Consider the following 20,101-nt stretch of genomic DNA (forward strand, 5'->3'; position numbering starts at 1 on the left):
AATAAATAAACAAATAAAGGAAACATATACACCCCGTCCACATGTAAATTCTTTCTTTCCTGAGTGGAGCAGCTTTTCTTGGTCCATTGATGGTTCCCTATCAGTTCTTTATAAGCTTGATGATATCATCATTTGCATGTGTGCCATTAGTGCTCCAGCCATCAATTCAACCAAGAGAAGTCTCTGAGTTTATAATTAGTCTAATTAAAATTCAAAGTGCTAGTGCTTACCTTTAAAGCCCTGCATTGCTTAGGACCTGGATACTTTTCAGTCTCCCCCTATATTGATCTGCTTAGATATGACATTCATTGTTGGAGGTTGTACTCCTGGTGCCCCTGCCATTTGAGGTGAAGTGGGTGGCAAGTGGAAAAAGGGTTTTGGGGTGTTTTTTTTTTACTCTGGTGCCCCTTTTATGCTCACACCAGATGACATCGGACCTGTTGTGATGTCATGCAAGTTAAGACCTCTAAGTCTAGGCCTTTAAAGCATTGTTTATCTGCTGTTCTCCTCTGCTGCATTTTGTTTTTATGCTGTTCTTATTGTTTATATTATGTTTAAACTTGATGAACTATCCTGGGAGCATGTAGTGTTGAAGGACAGAGTATAAGTTACTAAATAAATAATGGTATTCTTATTGCACCACCAGTTTATATGGTGCTTTACAGAATCATGTAAGACATGTTCTAGCACTGAGTTTAAAATCTAAATTTAGTCTGGGGTAGAGGAGGATGAAGGAAGAAGTGTGGGTAACTATGGGTAAATGTGAGCAAGTGCTAATTATCTGTGTTTGGATTGTTTGTTTCGGTAGTGGGTGAATACTAAAGGGTAAGGAATTGCACAGATACTTTAACTCCTGTCTGTACACTTCTCATACTGGCAGGGATCCTTAGGCCAGACTTTTTATTCATGCATAATCTTAATAGTTTCATAGATACCAGAAGCTGATTCTTCAGTCCTTTTTGTCTTACCCAAGTTCATTAATAGGAAAAAGTGACACAGATTAAATGGGGTGGTGCTTTGTGGCTCTGTATAGACATGATTGTTCATGAGAGTGGAAGAGGTTCTTTGCATTATTCAAACAGTTATCTTTGGGCAAAAAAATGTTGTGAAATACTTGAGATCACTCAGGAAATGGATAAGATTAGTGTATCAAACTTCACAGAAACGCTTGCCATAGGAATAATGGTTTGCTATCCAAGAGGTGCAGTAGCCTCAGCAGTGTTTTCAGGCAGTTCTTCCCTGATCTGTAGGTTATCTACATAGGCACTAGTCCACACTTCCATTAAATGTTTATATGAGTCAATTAGCTTCAGCTAAAAGAACACTTTTCCTAAGAGGTGAAGTATGTCATGTTTTATAAAGCAGGAATTTGCAATAAGATTTTCCATTTTTGGTTCTAATCCATTAGAAAGCATGTGAAGCAGTGTGTATCTGGAACGGGGAGACTTTATTCTTTTTTTAAAAAGAAGCTGAAATTCCACCATTCACATGTTGGGCAGCAGAAGAAGAGAAGATTTAATCAAACTCCTTTGCTTGCTTTTTAAAAAAATTGATCATTGGAATTTTACTTTTGTTTGAAGGACTTTGCATAGCCATGACTTGAGGGGGAACTATGCATGCAGAAATTACTTGTACATTTCACATCAGTTAGGGAACCATGAAAAACCTAAACAATATTTATGGAAATTTTGAAGGAAATAATTCCTCTGGAATGTTTTAGGAAACTGTGGGAAATTCTGGTCCTGTTCGAAATTCAAGTTGGACAAGAAATGGCTGCTATCAGGAGGCTCCTCATAAAATATCTGACTTGGATGCCATAGAGCAAGGTATACGAGCTGGAGTACAAGCAGTACTGCAGGTACGTGGGGAGGGATGAATCAAAGGGAGAAGAAGGCTGCAGGGGAGGGTGTATCCATTCTCAAAGGTAGTATCCGTATTGATCTCTGAGGTGATGCATGTTCTCTCACAACTGGTCTTCTGTGCCTGTGCAGTAGCTCTGTGGAGGAATCCATCGCTCCTATAGGTGCCCTCCAGCATTCTGAGGCGCGCGGACAACATTGGTTAAAGTAGGCAGGACAGAGCCTTCCTTCTCATCTGCCATGCTAGCCGCAACATGAAGGTTCTTGCTTCTATTCCCCTTGCCTTTTCTTGTGGAAAGAATTGTGGTGTTCGCTATTTCAGCTTGACTCGGACTGTTCTCTAAACTAATTCTCTACGGATCACCCTCTAATCTGGTCAGTTCGTGCTTTTTCATTCTTTTGACTTCGGCCCGTTCCATAACCACCCATTTCGGATCTCCCTTGAACTTAACAACTCAGTGATTTTTCTGGTTTTGACTCTGTTCGGCCCTAACTACTCTTTTCCTCATGGACATTCAGAAAACTTTCAAGCACAGTAAGACCTGCAGAGGTACTTTACCGTCCTCTGACAGGCATGATGATTGCCTAATATGTTTGGGAGATAATCACAATGTGAATGCTTGTAAAATCTGCCTTTCATTCAGCAGTCAAGAAAGTTTAGAGAACTTGACTCAGAGCCACTCTTTACAAGACTGCTCCAACCTCTGATGCCCAGGCCAAGTCCGTCGATGTCATTGACACTGGCTCTGATCAACCCTCGACTGTTGACGTTGGGAATATCATCATCAATCACTTTTATGTCGAGCGCCTCTAAATACTATGATGACTCAACCTTCAAAAAGCCAGCATCTGTTGACAAGAGTGATTGTTATACTCATATTTCTAGCCCTTAAGGCCTTCTACCTATTTCCTCTGTTCCCTCTTCTCTCTAAGGTTCTCCATGGAATCCTTCAAGAGGGAACTCGATGCATTCTTATGTCCCCTTCGTGGCTGAGGCAACCCTGGTTTCTGACCCTTTTCGTGTCTGTCCAAGGGTAAACATCACCACCTACTGTTGAAAAAGGATCTGTTATCCCGGGAATCCAGACATGGTTTTTCACCACGTCTTGGGAACCCTCAACCTGACGGCATGGAGGCTGAACTACTAGACTGCATCCTCCTCAATGAGATGAAGACATCCACCAGGAAATATTACATGTGTAAGTGGAGATGCTTCACTTCCCATGCCTCAACACGTGGCTTTGATCCCTTGGCCTCCATCTGCCAGATCCTTCTTTACTTCACTTCCCTTAGAGAGGAACTTTCCAATATCTCTTTGATAGTACACCTAGCAATCATCCCCATGGTGGGATGATCGCTCAGTCTTCCTCCACCTGGATTCTAAGAATTTTCTTAAGGGTATTAATAACCTTTATCTGTTGAACACAGGAAACACCCGCAAAGACCAGAGTCATCCATGTGTTGCTCATCAGGTTTGACTTTTCTGCAGACGTATCTCCAGCTCACTCCATCCATGTTGATGAGTCTGACTCCAGTAGAGGAAGGCATCTCTCTTTAAGAGAGAAACAAACGACCTCAGCTCACTGCACCTAATTTGGAGATCATCCACCACACTCCAGCACTGGAGAAGTCACCTAAAAAACACAAATGGTGCTCTGATGGTGAATATGATTCTACCTCTTCTTCTGAGAGAGATTCAATCCAAACGGAGAACCCTTCAGACCCTTCCCCAGATGAAACTGTTGCAAACCCACCCTCCAATTCACCTAGAGAGGAAACCAAATCATACAAGATTCAAGTGGTAGACATGGCTAAAGCATTAGGTTTAGAATTGAAAGTGCCAACGCAAAAGGTCAAAGATCTTGTGTATGACTTCAGAGCAAGTTCTTCTTCATAGCAACCGGCATCCCTGCCTATGCTGCCAGTCTTAGCTAACTCAGCAAAAACATTTTGGGATGCACCACCAGCCTCTGCCTCTATATAAAAAAGGCTAAAGAGCCTATATAGAATTCAAGAAGAGTCATGTCTCTTTCTCTTTAAGCATCCTCTGCTGAATTTACCCAGGGTTTTACCCTGTAGTTTACCTATTTGCTTCCCCCCCTTTTTTCTTTTTTTGTTAGTTACTTTAGTTTTATTTAGAGTGTAATTTTAATGCTGTCTTGTTTTGCATGTTTTTGTACACTGCCCAGAGTCTTTGGAGTGGGTGGTATATCAAATGTTACTAATAAATAAATAATAAAATTTACTGGTGGTTGATTGTGCTGTTAGCAGCAAGTCGGGAAAGATGCATCTCAGCCCCAGTGGATTGGATAAGGAAGGGAGGAAGTTAGATGGCATGGAATGTAGGTTTTATTCCACTTTGTGCTTAGTCATGAAAATAGCCAACTACATGGCCTGTAAGGCTAAGTACCACTACCATCTGAAATAAGACTGAAAGATGTGCCAGAGGAGTTTTTGGGGAAACTTAAAACAGCCCTGAGCAAATCTGTGGACATCACCAGGCAACACCTAAGTACAACAAAACACCTGACAGAGACAGAATCTCATACCATTGGAGGTGCTGTATCTCTTAGGAGACATGCTTGGCTTAGGCCAACATCCTTCAACCTGATATGAAGAACAAAATAGCAAATCAACCATTTGAGGGAGGAGATCTCTTCAGCACACTAATCAATGAGATCATGGAAAAGATGGAAAAAACCATGCTACATGGCAAGAACTTCCACTTTCAACCCTCAGCAACAATCCTACTCACAAAGGTACACAATCTATGGTAGAAAAAGATACCAGTACAAACTGACAGCAGAGAATTTAAAAAAAAAATTTTCCCCCCAGATACAACTTGAAAAAATTATGCAACCAAACATAAAGACAGCAACAAAGGGCAAAATCACAAGATCAATCAAAGCAGACTCTGACGCTTTAACTCGGGGAAATATCTCAAGTACACTCCCCTCATCTCCCACCCAACTCGCACGCTTTCCCCACACTTGGCATCTCATAACATCTGATGTCTGGGTGTTGAGCATTATAATAGACAATGCCTTAGAATTTACCTACCTACCTGTTTTTTAGGGATGAAATACACCCACTCAAATCCTACCTTAGAAGAGGAGGTTCATTCTTAACTGGAAAAGGGGGCGATAGAACCAGTTCCTCTGAAGGACCAGGAGAAGGCTTTCTTCTCGAGATATTTCCAGATTCCCGAATGGGAAATAAGTGAAACTGAAGAAATTCAGGATGGTATCCTTACAAGGCATCCTTCTCCTACTAGCAAAGGAAAAATGGTTTGTGATGCTAGACCTAAAGGACACCTACCATGTAGGAATAAAGCAGAGACACAGAAAATATCTGAGATTCACTCTGGGTTCAAGAGTTTTCCAGTACTACCATTTGGATTTTCAACAGAATGCTGTGCCTTTACAAAGTGTGTAAGCACAATAGCAGAACACCTTGGGGTACAGGGCATTCCAGTATTTCCTTACCTGGACTAGAGATATGCACGAACAGGGGTTCATGCCCCAGTTTAAGGTCGAACCGGTTCGGGTTGCCGCCAAATCGATTCTGTGGTTTGAGTGCTGTGCCGGGGGATGGGGAAGCGAACAAGACCTTTAAAAGTGAGTACAGCAGGTTCTTACCTGCTTGCCTGTCTCTCTATGCAGTTTCATGATGCTGTGGTGCTCTTCCCAACAACTTGTATGTAGCGGGGGCACGCACATGGCCTCTGCAGTAGGAAGCTGCATGGAGTAGCAGGTGAGCAGGTAAGGACCTTCTGTACTCGCTCTTAAAGGTCCTACTCGCCACTCCCCCCACACTGCACTTGAACCATTGAACCAGTTTGGTGGCAACCCAAACTGGTTTGGACTTGAACTGGGGCACAAACCTTGGTTCGTGTACATCTCTAACCTATATGACTGGTTAGTGACACACGAATGTAAAGACTCCCTGGTCTCTCATATTCAGTACATCCTAGACCTCCTAGTAAAACTAGGAATCAAAGTGAACTGGGGGGGGAAATCAACCCTAGAACCACAAAGGCTAATTCAGTTCATAGGAGCAGTTTTGGACTCTGAGACAAAGAGAGCATATCTCCCAGAAAAGCAGAGGTAGTTGATCATACAACTCCACACTCCTCCTGAAACACAGAGCAAGCACCATGCAAAGACCGTTGGGTTTGATGGCCTCTTGCACGCACATCCACCATCACCCACGCAATGATGCTTCAATTCCAGAGCTGGTTGCTTTCAATATCCAGATGAATTTAGACAATCAGAACATGTGGCTGACTATTCTACCACCTGTGATACAGTACCTGCAGTGGTGGGCCAGAATAGACTTTCTATCTCTGGGTATGCCCTTTTGATCTGCCTACCACTTCATTGACCTTGACAACTAATGGCTCCCTAAAAGCATAGGGAGCCCACTGTGTGGGATTTCATGTCCAGGGCAAATGGACACTGCAGCAACAATCCCTACTTATAAACTTTTTGGAATTGCTAGTGGTACTACATGCCCTGAAATCCATTCTACCTTTTGGTAAAGAATAGAGTAGTGTAGATTCTGCTGGACTACACCACAGCGATTGCGCACCTCAGTCACACAGGGGGGAACAGTCTCTCGGTCTCTCAGCAATCTAGCACTGCAGTTGTGGGAGTGGACCATCGCTATTGAATGTACCCAATTCCCCTACACATCAGAGACATCAACAACACCTTGGTGGACGCCCTGAGCATAGATTTGAATTTCTCCCAACAACATGAGTGGGAGATAAATCGGGGGATTCTCCAGAACATCTTTTTAAAATGGGGAACCCTGCAAATAGACCTGTTTGCTGCACAAGACAATAGAAAGTGCAAACTCTGCTGCTCCAGGGCGGGCATAGGGAGATGCCTCAGTGGGAGATGCCTTCCAGATGCCATGGAAGAAACACCTTTGCTACCGGTTTCCTCCCTTTTCTCTCCAAAATCAAGAGCAAAATCTTACAGGAAGGGCTGCAGTGCATTCTACTCATATCATGGTGGCCCAGACAGCCGTGATTTCCAATCCTGCTGTGTCTGTCACAAGCTCACCACCTTCATCTTCCACACTGTCAAAATCTCCTGTCACAGGGATCAGGCCACATTTTCCATCACAACCTGCAGGTGCTGAACCTGACTGCCTGGAGGTTCAACTGTTAGAAAACATCCTAAATGAAAGGAAAAGTCAACTAGCTGGAACTAATAAATGCAAAAGTAAGCGGTTCATGCACTGTGCTACTTCCAAAGGCTTTGATCCTTATAATGCTTCCATACACCAAATCTTGTTATACTTAATGGGTCTAAAGAATTTAGGGCTCTCCAATTCTTCCATCAAGGTCTATATGGCAGCTCTCTATAAGACATTATGGGTGGGATAGACGTACTGTATTCTCCTACCCTGACTCAAAAAGATTCCATAAGGGGATCAATAATCTGTTTCCACCAGTAAGAAAACCAGTTGAACCATGGAGTCTTTCCTTAGTCCTGTCCACATCACGGAGACTCCATTCAAACCACTAGCCGCCGCCTCTCCCAAGTTTTTTTTCTTTTAAAGACTGAGTTCTTGGTGGCCATTACATTGGCAAGGAGAGTCAGCGAATTAACTTTTAGAGCTGACTCCCCTTACACTAAACTCTACCCAGACAAGGTTTTTCTAAGGACATGTGCATCTTTCAGACCAAAAATAGTCTCTGAATTCTGTCTAAACCAGGACATTATCCTCCTCCTTACCCTCCTTCTTCATGAATCCTTCTCCTCTCGAAAAATCCATGAATTCCTTGGATGTTAGAAGATCCCTTCTTTATTATATGGACACAAAATCATCCAGGTAGTCCAATAATCTGTTCCTCTCCTATAAAGGGAGGAGGAAAGGGACAACCTATCACACTGGCTGATGGAACTAATCTTCATACATTACAACAAGCAAGATGTCAAGCTTTCTTCTAGAATCAAGACATATTCTACTAGAGCTATGGCCATGTCAGCAGCCCACATGTCAGGCATAATAATGACCAATATTTGCAAAGCAGCTACATGGTCCCCAGATCTTCCCCTCATGAAGCTTTATGCTGTGGACATCCACTCAGTGGCAGAGGCCAACTTTGGTCAAGCGGTTCTGTAAAAGGTGCTGTAACCATATCCTAGCACCCACCACCATTCAAGGGAACATGGGTCACCTCAAAGATAAACAGGTTGCTAACCTCTAACAGGTGATCTTTCTGGTGATCCATGTTCACTCACAACACCCCCCTGGCCTTCCCAGCTGCTAGGATACTTCCACAATAATAATGATTTACCTGACTTGGTCCATCAACATTTTTCGTTCATCACAGTGGCCGATCAGGAACTGAGGAGAAGGTGCTCTCCCACCTAAAATAATGGTTGCACCAAGCACACAATTCAGCAGAGCTGAAAAGCGCCTGATGGAGCTTTGGAATTCTTCCACAGGGGTTACTGTGCAGGCACAGAACCCATTTTGTGAGTGAACACGGATCACCAGAAATATCACTGATTATAGGTAATTAACCTGTTTTTCTAACTTCTGCATCCTTATGAAGTCTCTATGAATGCAGAGCTGAATGTTCTTCCCCTAGGTTTTTCCCCAACTTAGATAATCAAGGACATTTTAAATGTTAACATTGAAATAAGGTATCTCTTTATAGAATATATGTAAAGAGCTTTGAGTATTTTGCAGGGAAACATTTGAATGTAAAATATGTTGTCTACAATTTTGAAGAATTCTGTAATTTATACTTCTTTGTGGGGTGTTCATTGAAGTATGCCCGACTAGACTTGAATCAACACATATGGTAAAATATGATAATCCTGCAGTAGTAATGTGACTTAATGAAAGTGACAGAGTTTTGCCTCAGGCTAATTGTGTGTGTGTTTGTTTTTAATCACAGGTTTTTATAACAAATTCCTCAAATATATTTCTTCTTGAGCCAGCAAATGAGATTAAAACTTTATTGGATGAACATACAGATATGTGTAAACGCATTCTTAACATCTACCGTTACATGGTAGTGCAAGTAACAATGGACAAGAAGACTTGGTAAAGTGTTTTCTGTTGTAATAGTGTGCTATATTTGCATCCCACCCTACCTCCAGTGAAGTAGAGTGATGAATAGGAGTTATCTCTGCTTCACCCCGGAAGCTCACTGTAGGGCCTGAACAAAATCACTTATCTCTCATTCAAACTATTTGTGAGAAATGAAGAATTTCCTCTGCTATATCGTAGCAGAGTAAAGAGTACAGGTGGTCCTCATTAATTGTGAGGGTTCTGTTCTTGTCTCTAGGCACAAATATGGATTCAGTGAATAACGAAAAATTGAGTCACTGGGAATTGGGTTAGTTTCCTAACAAAAAAAAAAAAAGGGGCCCAAAAGGCAAAGGGGGGCAGAAATAAGGGAAGAGAAAAACACTATCTTATTCTCCAAGTCTCCAGCAATGTTCCCCTGAACCCTGAAGACGGTTGCATATCCCCCCCACCCATTTTTTTAAGAGCCACAAAATTGCTCTCTGCTGGACAATGGCAGCTGGAAATGACATCAGAAGTTATTTCTGGTCATTTCCAGCCACTCAAAACCACGCATTGGCGAATTTTGCCCATTTTTCTACGCACAGATAATGAAATTGGGTTTCTAAAACCCAGTTTCAGATATGCAAAAGTGCAGGTAATGAGGGTCACCTGTATATAATATATAACCTAAAAGTAAGCTTCAAAAGATTGGGGGCCATTTCAAAAATGTGCTCATATTTTTTTGCTTGCCCTTTGCCAGAGTGTTCTCATCTGTTAACAGCCTTTCTGGGTAGGAAGTGATATGTGACTGGTCTGTCCTTTGGGTTTCACCAGTGAGGGTGGGGGCTGGAATAGTCTTCAGACTACTTCTCACCTTTTGTTACATTGGTTCTGTTTGAAAATAAACCCTGACGGAAGCTAGCAACGAACAGTAAGAAATACTTCTTGAAATGGCTGTCCTAAAAGCCCACATTTTTGCCACTAAAGAATAATTATAGGGTGTGCAAAAGCTGTTTACGAAAAATATATTTTGAGTCTCAATATTTATACCAAGAATAAGGTGATATGATTTAACATTGCTTTTCAGGGAACAGATGCTGCTTGTGCTGCTCAGGGTCACAGAATCTGTATTGAAAATACCATCTCAGATTTTTCTGCAGTATCAAGGAAGAAAGAATTCAACTTTAGCAGGAAGACTTTCTGGACCTCTTTTCCAGGCAAATTCATAGATATTAATGTGATAAGACTTTTAAGTATGGATCAGGTTAGGCTCAGCTGAGCTGAGATGGCTTCCATTCAACACCAGATTTGAATGTTGTCTGAATTCACTGTGCTGCTTGTTCAGTCCTAGTTGCATGGAAGAATAGCATAGTAAATGTACATAATAGCCATACATTGTTTGCATTTTCTTTTGCACAGCTTTGTGGAAACATGTAAGCCAAACCAAGCCCATCAAAAGTGGGAGTGGGTGTGGGAAAATGCCTTTGTCGCATGTCAGTGTTGCTACTCCTCTCTCTAAAGACAGGCATGCGGTAGAGTTTGTGCCACATTGCCATCCAGCCGTGCTACACAGTTCACTTGTGTCTGGGTGCCAAACACATTACATTAAACAATGTGTAATTTGTGTGTGTGTGTGTGTGTGTGTATGTGTGTTAAAAACTTAAATAACAACCATGGAGGGTTTTCAGGATAAAAAGTGCAGCATGCAAGGGGTGGCGGCATTAACTCTTTACCCTTGTGCAATGGCCTTTTCCCCCTCTTCACCCTGCCCGCCCCCAGTGCTGTTACATAGAGGAAAGCTTCCAACGGTGCCTTTATTAGAAAGGGCTGAATCGCTGTTCATCATTATCCTCTTCCCCCCTTGCAAAAAAACCAAGTAAACCATGCAGTGACCACCAATACATTTAACTAACGTAATTTGGCCCTGAGTCTCCTTCACTGGGGTATATTTTGGGGAGAATGAAAACAGAGTGTGCTGTTGTCACTGAACTCCACAAGGAGAGATAGAGACATGGTGGAGTGGGTGGGCAGAAATACAGCATTAAATAGAGAATGAAGGAGAAAAGCAGGGACTGAGATGGAGGAGGGACGTGGCTGGGAAAGTGTATGTAGCAGAGAGATCTGTGGGGTGGGGAGACAGAAAAAGTGGGGTAAGATGGGTTGCAGAGATAAAAGGGGGCAGTTGAGAAATGGGACTCTAGAGAGATCTGTGCATAGGGAAAGAGTGAGAGGGTTAGCTGACAGATGATGCTGTCAAGAGGGAAGGGAACATATATGGTGAGAGGTAGAAAGAAAAGAGAGTGCTATGGAGTTAAAAGATTGAAGGGTTAATAGAGATGGGGTTCAAAGAGATCTGTAGCAATACAGAAAAAAAGACAGGATGTGCTACGGGACTCAGGAAGAAAAGAATAGACAGCAACAGAGAAAAGAAAACTCTGATACAATGTAGCAAAAATTGTTTTCCATAGTTAATTCAGCAATGCAGCCTTCCTGAATTCATAAAAATATAAAATTGGTCCCAAGAATGAGTTGAGTTGTATACTCTTGTTCCATTGTCACATGTTAAATCTCTCTCTCTCTTCACTTCTTGTGTGTTTGTTCTTAGACTCTCATAGTCGCTTGGATCAAAGCAAATCTAAATGTGTATATCTCTCGAGAACTTTGGGATGATCTGTTGTCAGTATTGTCCTCATTGACTTATTGGGAAGAGCTGGCCACAGAATGGTCAATGACTATGGAAACTTTAACTAAAGTATTAGCTAGAAACTTGTACAGCTTGGATCTTGGTGACTTGCCACTGGATAAATTAAGTGAGCAGAAGCAAAAGAAGTATAAAGGCAGAGGTAAGGCACATAGGATGCAGCAAACAATCCAACTAGATTAAAAATCAGTGATATGAATTAGATGAGCAGGAACACCACAAGCTATTGTATTTTCTTTAAAATCAGTGTAGAAGATATACTGAATGTACTTCAACAATATTTTATGTCTAAAATAACTAAGTTTATATGTTGTAAACCGCCCAGAGACATAAGTTTTGGGGGTGGTATAAAAACACGTTAAATAAATAATAATAATTCATATTTGACAGCTAGTTTTGCAGTACTTTTGCAAAAGTCTGGATAAACCATTCATCATCTATAGTGCACAAGGACTCAACAGATACTTTGGGGGACATTGTATTTGTTTCTTGCTCTGTGAGGCAGCAGGTTTATATACTCACAAGCAGATCTGTGGATAGGGAGGTCTCTAGCTTGCCATTTAATAATGGAGCCCTTCTTAGGCAGTATCAGGCATACACCTGATGGAGGAAAGGGATCTGTCAGCTTGTAGGCCAGAACCCGTTTCTCTGCCCACAACGCACACCAGTTAATCTACTCAGGAGTAATCACCCTAAGCTGCTGTTGTACATGGTAGGCTTGCTTACAAGTAACTTGTCTGATCTTTGAAAGTACAGACAGAATTCCTGCAAAGACCAATAGCTGGATGCTCCAAGAGAAAAGGATATGAAATCTCAAAATGGAACATAACTTGGGTGGGGCAAATATGCCTTTAGGTAAACGATTAGTAGTTATGATGTTAACAGAAATAAAAACAAAAAAAATTGTTAAATCAGAAAATTCAGTCATGGCTCTTTGGGCTATAGAAGGCTTTATAGACACCACTTATTAAATTTATATGCTGCCTCTCTTCCATCATGGAACTCAAAATGTCATACATGGGTTATCCAATCATGGCTTCAATACACGAGTTATCCAGTCATTGGCTTCAACAAGACTGTATCATTTGCCCTCAGACCATGCTCTGGGATCACATGATCATAAACTCCTTTTAGTTTTTTAACTGTAGTAAGGTGGTGGTAGATTGTAACAGAAGGGGAAAACATAATATTTATTAACCAGTTGGCATAAGAGAATCTGGAATGTAGATTTAGTAATCAGTTTTAAATTGGTATGTATGTATCATTGCTTATACATTACCAGAATGATAGAATAGATTATTTTTTTTAACAGTGACAGATCTTGATTTTATTGTTCTCTAAATATAGGTGCATGAATCAGGACCACAAATGCAATTCTTATCCGAGTAGTATTTTTGAAGTAATATGTTGTGGCACTGAGTAACATCATTAGTTTAAATTGGGTGGAAAATGTGTATTATCATCCATGCTGGTCATAATTGTGTGTTGGGTTATATCCTCTACAGGTGTTGGACATGAGTTTCAAAAGGCCTCTGTTGATAAGTCATTTTCAAGAGGCTGGAGTCGTGATCAACCTGGACAGGCCCCAATGAGGCAGCGTAGTGCAACTACTACTGGATCTCCAGGAACAGAAAAGGCCAGGAGCATAGTACGACAGAAAACAGTTGGTATGTACTGGAGAACATAGGCGTTCCACAAAAATAGAAGAAGAAAAAATAGTCCATTTCTGTCTGGGCACAGAGGACTTTCTACATAAGTTTTCTATGTACTATAGCTACTAATGTATACATGTGCACATGGCAATCTTATATAGTACATTAGGTGATGAAATAATTTATTTTTGTTGATTAGGTACAAATTAATTTTTACAGTTAACATGGCCACCATGAACTTACTTGTGAGGCACTTATTTAGGCACAGCGTAAGGATTTGTCTTTAGGGTACCAACTGCATAAGGGTACAACTGGTACCCTTATGCAGGCATCATTCAGATCACTGTGATCCATCCATAGCCTCAATGTAGGCACAACATCCACAGCTGCTACTACATGTGTGGCTTCCCCTATTTCTGATGTGGAATTATATAAGGGTATCTGGTACACTCCTGTGAACAGGTTCTTGGCCTTGTCTGTAGCATGGCATTGTAATGAAAACTGGCCAAACTCTGTTGGTCTTTTCTAGTAGCAAGAGCTTGTGGTGCAACGTCCTCTGATAGAAACTAGAATTATCTGGCTTTGCCTTTTTAAGGGAACAATTGCTGCTTTAGCAGCTAAAGGGAAGTCACGGGATTGGGCTGTTGGAAGTTTGTGCTATAGCAAGGTTTCCATCAATATCAGTCATTTTTCTGATTGTAAGTAATTTTATTTATTTCTGTACTTTGTTTTACCCTGAAGGCTAAGAGTCCATCACAACACTTCACTGCAGAAATAAAAATATAGTAAAGTTAAGTAACTACTAAATTTACTACTTCATTGTTTGGTTAAAACCAGCCACTGATTATCAGTCCATATTTTAAAAATCTGATGTTTAATCTTTTAATTTCCATAGTGGTAGAGCAACCACTAAGAGCACCTGTGTGCCCCGTTTGAATTTGATAAGGAGAGGAGAATTGCCTTGGTTAATTTTAGGGATTGCGATGAGACAGGGAAGGTAATGATCTGGATTGTGATCCGTTGAGCTCCATTAGTAATGGGTTCTGCGCCTGAGTGGAACTCCCTCAGCGTGGAGTACCACAGCGCGTCTGCCCCACCCTACGTGACCACATGGCTAATATTTAAGGTGGAAGGAATGCCACTCCCTCAGTTCCTTTTTGACCGCTGTAGCGATCGGTTACTCAGTTGCTGTGGCTCTTCGTCTTGGTTCCTCTCAGTGTGTGAGTTCGGGAGTGGAGGGAAAGGATTGAATTTTTGGCTAGTGAACTTTGGACCATCAACTCTTTTCAATTATGGATAGTTAAAGGGAAAAGGATTGAGCGGGGGGGACTTCTAAACATTGTTCTAAGTGTAGAGCTAAGCTTCTGTCACAAGATGGGCACGATCTCGGTCTCCTATGCCTAGGAGAAGGGCATAACACCACGACTTGTAAGGTCTGCATTTTGTTCTTGAAGCAGACTAGACACAACAGGGAGCTCAGACTAAGGGCTGTTCTTCAGATGTATTGAGCCCTTTGAATCCTTCAACGTTTGAGGGGGCAGGCCCTTCGGAACCAGCATCTCGCCCAAGGACTGCACAAATGCAGTCTAAATGCTAATACCACTTTACAATTATTTATTTTGTATATGCATTAGACTTGTCATTTCTACAAGACTTAATGGTCTCACTGTAGGCTAGAGCCTACTGCTTCTGAAATCAGAGCAAAATACAATTCAGTCTGAAGTTTCTTAAATGCTACAGCTTTTAAATCACCAAAGCCTCCTAAGAGGCTGAAGAAATAAGCATTTCGTAGAAGCAGCATCTGAGCCACCCAAAAAGAAGAGAAAGACCTCAATCTCAGAGACCACACCATAAGAACATAAGAACAGGCCTGCTGGATCAGGCCCAAGGCCCATCTAGTCCAGCATTCTGTTTTGCACAATGGCCCACCAGATACTGCTGGAAGCCACAGGCAGGAGTTGAGGGCATGCCCTCTCTCCTGCTGTTACTCCCCCGCACCATCTCCAACTAGCTTTCAGGGTGCCTTTATTTCCTCAGTATTGAATCGTTTGACATTGAGCGTATTAGAGGGTTCCTGGCCTAGGACACAAAAAAACACTTCAACAGACCGCCCATCAGCACCAGAGCCGCTGTCAATGCTGAAACACCCCTCAACATCAAGTGCTACCCAGCAGCTGACATGAAGTGCAACCCAACAGTCTTTGACTTCGAAGCAACTAGTGGAACAACCTTTGTCGACGCTGAGGCCAACACTGTTGGTATCGAGGGCTAATTAGTCACCGAAGCCGATACCAAAATCAACATCGATATCACCATCACCAGCGCCCATAGCTTCTCCGTCGACACATCATCATCTTCCAGTATCCATTCTCAACACCCCGTTACTGACAGAATTGAGGCGTGTTACTCCAAGGTGTCAAGATCCTGTCTCCTTCAAAATCGAAGACGACGATGGAGAGAAGGCTCTGGAGGATACAGGCTCTCGATGGCTCAGACTTTCCTGCCAATACTGGATTCCAATAACAGTATGCCATCTACTGTGACATTCAGAGGGTTCCAAACACTTGCAGAGGTCCCTCAAGATCCCTTAATGGCTACGCCCCAGATAGCGCCTCTGGCTGCTCTAACTATACCACCAGTCTGCTATGCACCGATGGCGCCCCATTTGGCTACAACTACAAGTTGACATGCCTGCAGTTTCCAACATCGGCCACCACCTCAAACTGCTTCTTCTAAGAACTTGGGACTCTATTCACCTGGCCTGGTATATGATTACCAAGAAGACAGGTCATGGAGGTCTAAAGGGTTTCGCAGACAAAATCCTTTGACAACTGCCCTTACCCAGGGTATGTTGATATGCACCTTGGCAACAGGAGACGCAATAGCTATCTTTCAAGGGGAAAAGACTTCAATCTCTGCAGGGTCCACTCAGACATTTCCCTCCTTTCCAGGACAACCTGAAAAGGTTTCAGCTACAACGCAAAATCAGAAAAAAGCAAAACAAAAGTCCACTGAAACACAGACTGTGCCACCTCCAACATATGACCCAGTGCCATCTGTATCGCCAATTCCTCAGTCACCTGTGTTCTCTCAGCCTGACAGTCATCATGGCTCCTTGGACTTTGAATCTGACCCTTACACGGTAGATGTTCTTTCTGACCCTTCTCTGGATGTTGCAGTGCCTTCTCATGTCTCACCTACAGAGGAAATGAAGGCTTATTGTGTTCAAGTCAAGGAAATGGCAAAGGCCCTGGGCCTAGATTTAAAGACACAGACTGTGACTATCGATGATCCGGTCTATAATTTTATGGCCAAATCCCTTTCAGCACAACCAGTGGCCCTTCCAGTCCTCCCAGTGATCTCAAGGGCAGCATAAAGTGCTTGGGAAGTTGCCCATACTCCTACACCGTCATCTAAAAGACTGGAGGGTTCAAGAGAACAAAAAAAGTTGAAGAGAACAAAAATACATACCTGCACAAACACCCTGTGCCCAATTCATTAGTAACTGACTGTGCTACTTCTTCAAAGTCTGGCCCCCATCATATGACCCTTGCAAATAGAGAGGCGAGGAAATTAGATGTTGTGGGTAGAAAAATATATTCAATGGCATGTTTATCATTTAAAATCACCAATTTCTCCATCTTCATGGTGAAGTATAATCACTCCCTCTGGGAAACAGTAAAACAAGAATTAGATTCTCTCTCCCCGAAAGAGCTAAAAACACACTTCAAGCAGGTTATGGCAAAATCGTCAGCACTAACTCGACAACAGCTGAGTCCAGCAAAATATCTCACAGAATCTGAATCCAGAGCCATGACTGCATCAGTTGCTTTAAGGTGCCATGCCTAGCTCAGGTCAGCCTCATTGCAAAATGACATGAAAGACAAGATAGAAGGTCTTCCTTTTGATGGAAAAGGCCTGTTCAGTGAACAGTCTGATTTCACCATGGAAAAGCTTAAAAAGTCAAAATTTATGGCTAAAACATCCTACACTTCAAAATATAAATCGTACTCTAGACCAGGCCTACTCAACTTCAGTCTTCCTGCAGATGTTGGCCTACAACTCGCATAATCTGTGACTATTGGCCATTGTGGCTGGGGATTATGGGAGTTGTAGTCCAAAAACAGCTGTGGGGCCTAAGTTGAACGGGCCTGTTATAGACCAAAAACAGGTTACAGGCAACAGGAAAGAAGAAACTATAGGAAAGCCCTATCAACCCTACCAAAAGCACCTGTATCAGTACAAAGGCAAGGGCAATCGGGGCCAACGCACCAAGCAAGCAGAGTCTAAATAACAGAATCTTTGTAGCTCGCGCCAGCTAGGGGTGTGCAAACAGCTTTGAATCCGAATCGGTTCAGTATTGAACCAGTTCGGTTTGCCGGTTTGGGGTTGAGCCAAACCAACCCTGGACCGCAACCCCCCACATCCTCGAGCCTAATTTATTTATTTTTATATAGATAGATAGATAGATAGATAGATAGATAGATAGATAGATAGATAGATACACACATATGTACACACACACACACACACACACACACACACACACACACACACACACTTGCTTCCTCTGGGGGGGTGGTCCACAGAGGATCCCGCTCCTCCCGCCAGCCTTCCTGTTTATAAAAATTACCTATTCTCCAGAGTGGTGGCCATTTTGGAGTCTGCCACGCCTGTGCAGTGGGACCCTGCGTGGCCGGGCCAAGCCCCCTAGATGGGGTAAGTTTAAAAAAAATTTTTTAATGTTTGATCACACACACACACACACACCCCGAACCAAACAGGTGGGGTGTTCAAACAGGGGCAAAACCAAACTGGCCCTGTCTGGGTCCGTTGCGAATTCTAACCAAACCAGGCCAGGTGTGTTCACAGTAGGCAACTCCATTTTTAAGTACAAGGTACTTTCCTTTGGCATAAGCACAGCGCCACACATCTTTACAAAGTGTATGTTGGTTGTAGTGGCTCACCTAAGGACCAGAGGATTGACTATCTTCCTGTACCTCGATGACTGGCTTCTAGTGTCCAGGGACAAAGAGTTACTTTCTCAAATATTGTATCTGTTGCAACTTCTCTAAGAGCTGGGCATAGAAGTGATTTGAAAGACACGAGTGGGAGATAGATATCTGCAACCAATATTCAGAGCCTGGAGCTGGCCGCAAATAAATGTGTTAGCAACCTTACAGAACACTAAGTGCAGCAGCTTCTGCTCCGGAGCGGGATACGATCCGCAGTCACTAGGAGATGCTTTCCAGTTGGACTGGACCAAGGATGTATTCTACATGTACTCTCCATTGCCTCTCATAAGCCAAGTGATGGTGAAGCTACTACTTCATTGAGTTTCTTGCATTCTGGTGACACCGTGGTGGCCAAGGCATTCTTATTTTCTACTGGTACTCAAACTGCATATCTAGACAGTGTTTATCCCATTGGCTGGTCGAGCTCATTCTGCTAACCTACAAGCTTCTGAAAACAGAGCCCCTAAGATCCATAAGAGTGTATTCTACCAGGGCCTATACAACCTCAGCAGCCCACTTAGATATCTGTAAAGCATTAACCTGCTCTTTGAAAATCCCCCTCATAAAACATTATGCTATAGACTTTTGATCTGCAGCAGAGGCAAAGCTTGGGAGAGAGGTCCTAAAAGGGTGTTGCAATAACTACTGCTCCCTCCTCCTACAAAGCTCACTAAACACCCATTACTGATGGAGTTCAACAGATCATGATCCAGATGAACAGGTTGCTCACCTGTAACTGATGATCTGGTAGTGATCCATTGACATCAGTTTGACCCACCTGGATCTCTCCACTGCAGTAGTTCAAGTCTAATATAATGAATTCACCTATGAAACTGCAAGGATGGTTGTGTGCACTGGCAGTTGTCCAGGAACTGAGGGAGTGACGTTCCTCCCACCTTAAGTATCAGTCGTGTGGGGCGGGGCAGAAGCACCAAGAGGAGCTGTGGTACTCCACACTGAGGGAGTTCTGCGCAGGTGGAACTAACCCATTACTAATGGACGTCATGGATCACTACTAGATAATCAATTACAGGTGAGCAACCTGTTTTTAGGTATAGCATTTGTGACACATGGCAAGCAGTTCAGATCCAGAGTTTCAGGGGATTTGATGGCTATGTTTATTACTCATAATCTTATCTTACAGAGCTCTTGTTACCCATTGGTATAACACCAGAATAAGAGTGGAATTTGTCAGGAGCATATAGTTGTTCCAGAAATGGAAGGAGTCCTTTGGATTTGGAACGGATACCTTTTTCATTGCCTTCAAAAGATACTTAGTGTATCTTTTGCTTTGGACTAAGTTGTTACCTTCCTGTTAGGCTCTGTATTGTTTATAAAATGCACGCTTGCAAAGCATTGATATATTGGATAGGAATGCTGTTTGGGTTACAAATAATTTATAGTTCCATTTGAAAGCTAATTTCAATTAAAATCACTGATATTTATCCTTATGAAGCTTATATGCAGACTTAATTTAATAAGCTAACTTGATTTACTTTGGATAAGTAAGGCGACACTTATTTTGGCCTTTGCTTGTTCACCTGTGCTTTCCCCAGGTGAGCACTTGGGTGGCCAACTGACCTGTCTCATATAAGGCATGTTTTTCCTTTGGAGAACCATGCATAGAAACTGAACTGTGTTTACTAGAGAACTAGGGCTATGTGTGTGCTGTGTGTCAATCTTTTCTAGTCTAAAAGGGCTATTAGTACTTTTCTAGCAAGGGTGGAAATGTAAAGCAGTGCACATGCAGCTTCCCTCTCCCTCTTCTACCCACAAGTGTCTGGTAGAGAAGCAGAACTAGAGCACAGTGCCATAGCAGCATTGAAGAGGAATGGA

At 42.5% G+C, this 20,101-nt stretch overlaps 1 protein-coding gene across 13 annotated transcripts in view; it reads left to right on the forward strand.

Moving 5' to 3' along the window:
- RALGAPA1 (Ral GTPase activating protein catalytic subunit alpha 1) overlaps positions 1 to 20,101 on the forward strand; it is a 287,874-nt gene that overhangs the window by 77,358 nt on the left and 190,415 nt on the right. For all 13 annotated transcript variants that reach the window (XM_053285328.1, XM_053285342.1, XM_053285334.1 and 10 more), the window contains exons 12-16: positions 1,721 to 1,858; positions 8,782 to 8,930; positions 9,985 to 10,114; positions 11,503 to 11,740; positions 13,104 to 13,265. In XM_053285328.1, coding sequence (XP_053141303.1) covers positions 1,721 to 1,858; positions 8,782 to 8,930; positions 9,985 to 10,114; positions 11,503 to 11,740; positions 13,104 to 13,265 — 817 coding nt within the window. The remainder of the gene's footprint in view (positions 1 to 1,720; positions 1,859 to 8,781; positions 8,931 to 9,984; positions 10,115 to 11,502; positions 11,741 to 13,103; positions 13,266 to 20,101) is intronic.

This window comes from Hemicordylus capensis, chromosome 1 (genome assembly GCF_027244095.1).
Source record: "Hemicordylus capensis ecotype Gifberg chromosome 1, rHemCap1.1.pri, whole genome shotgun sequence".
In the NCBI taxonomy this organism is placed as follows: Eukaryota; Metazoa; Chordata; class Lepidosauria; order Squamata; family Cordylidae; genus Hemicordylus; species Hemicordylus capensis.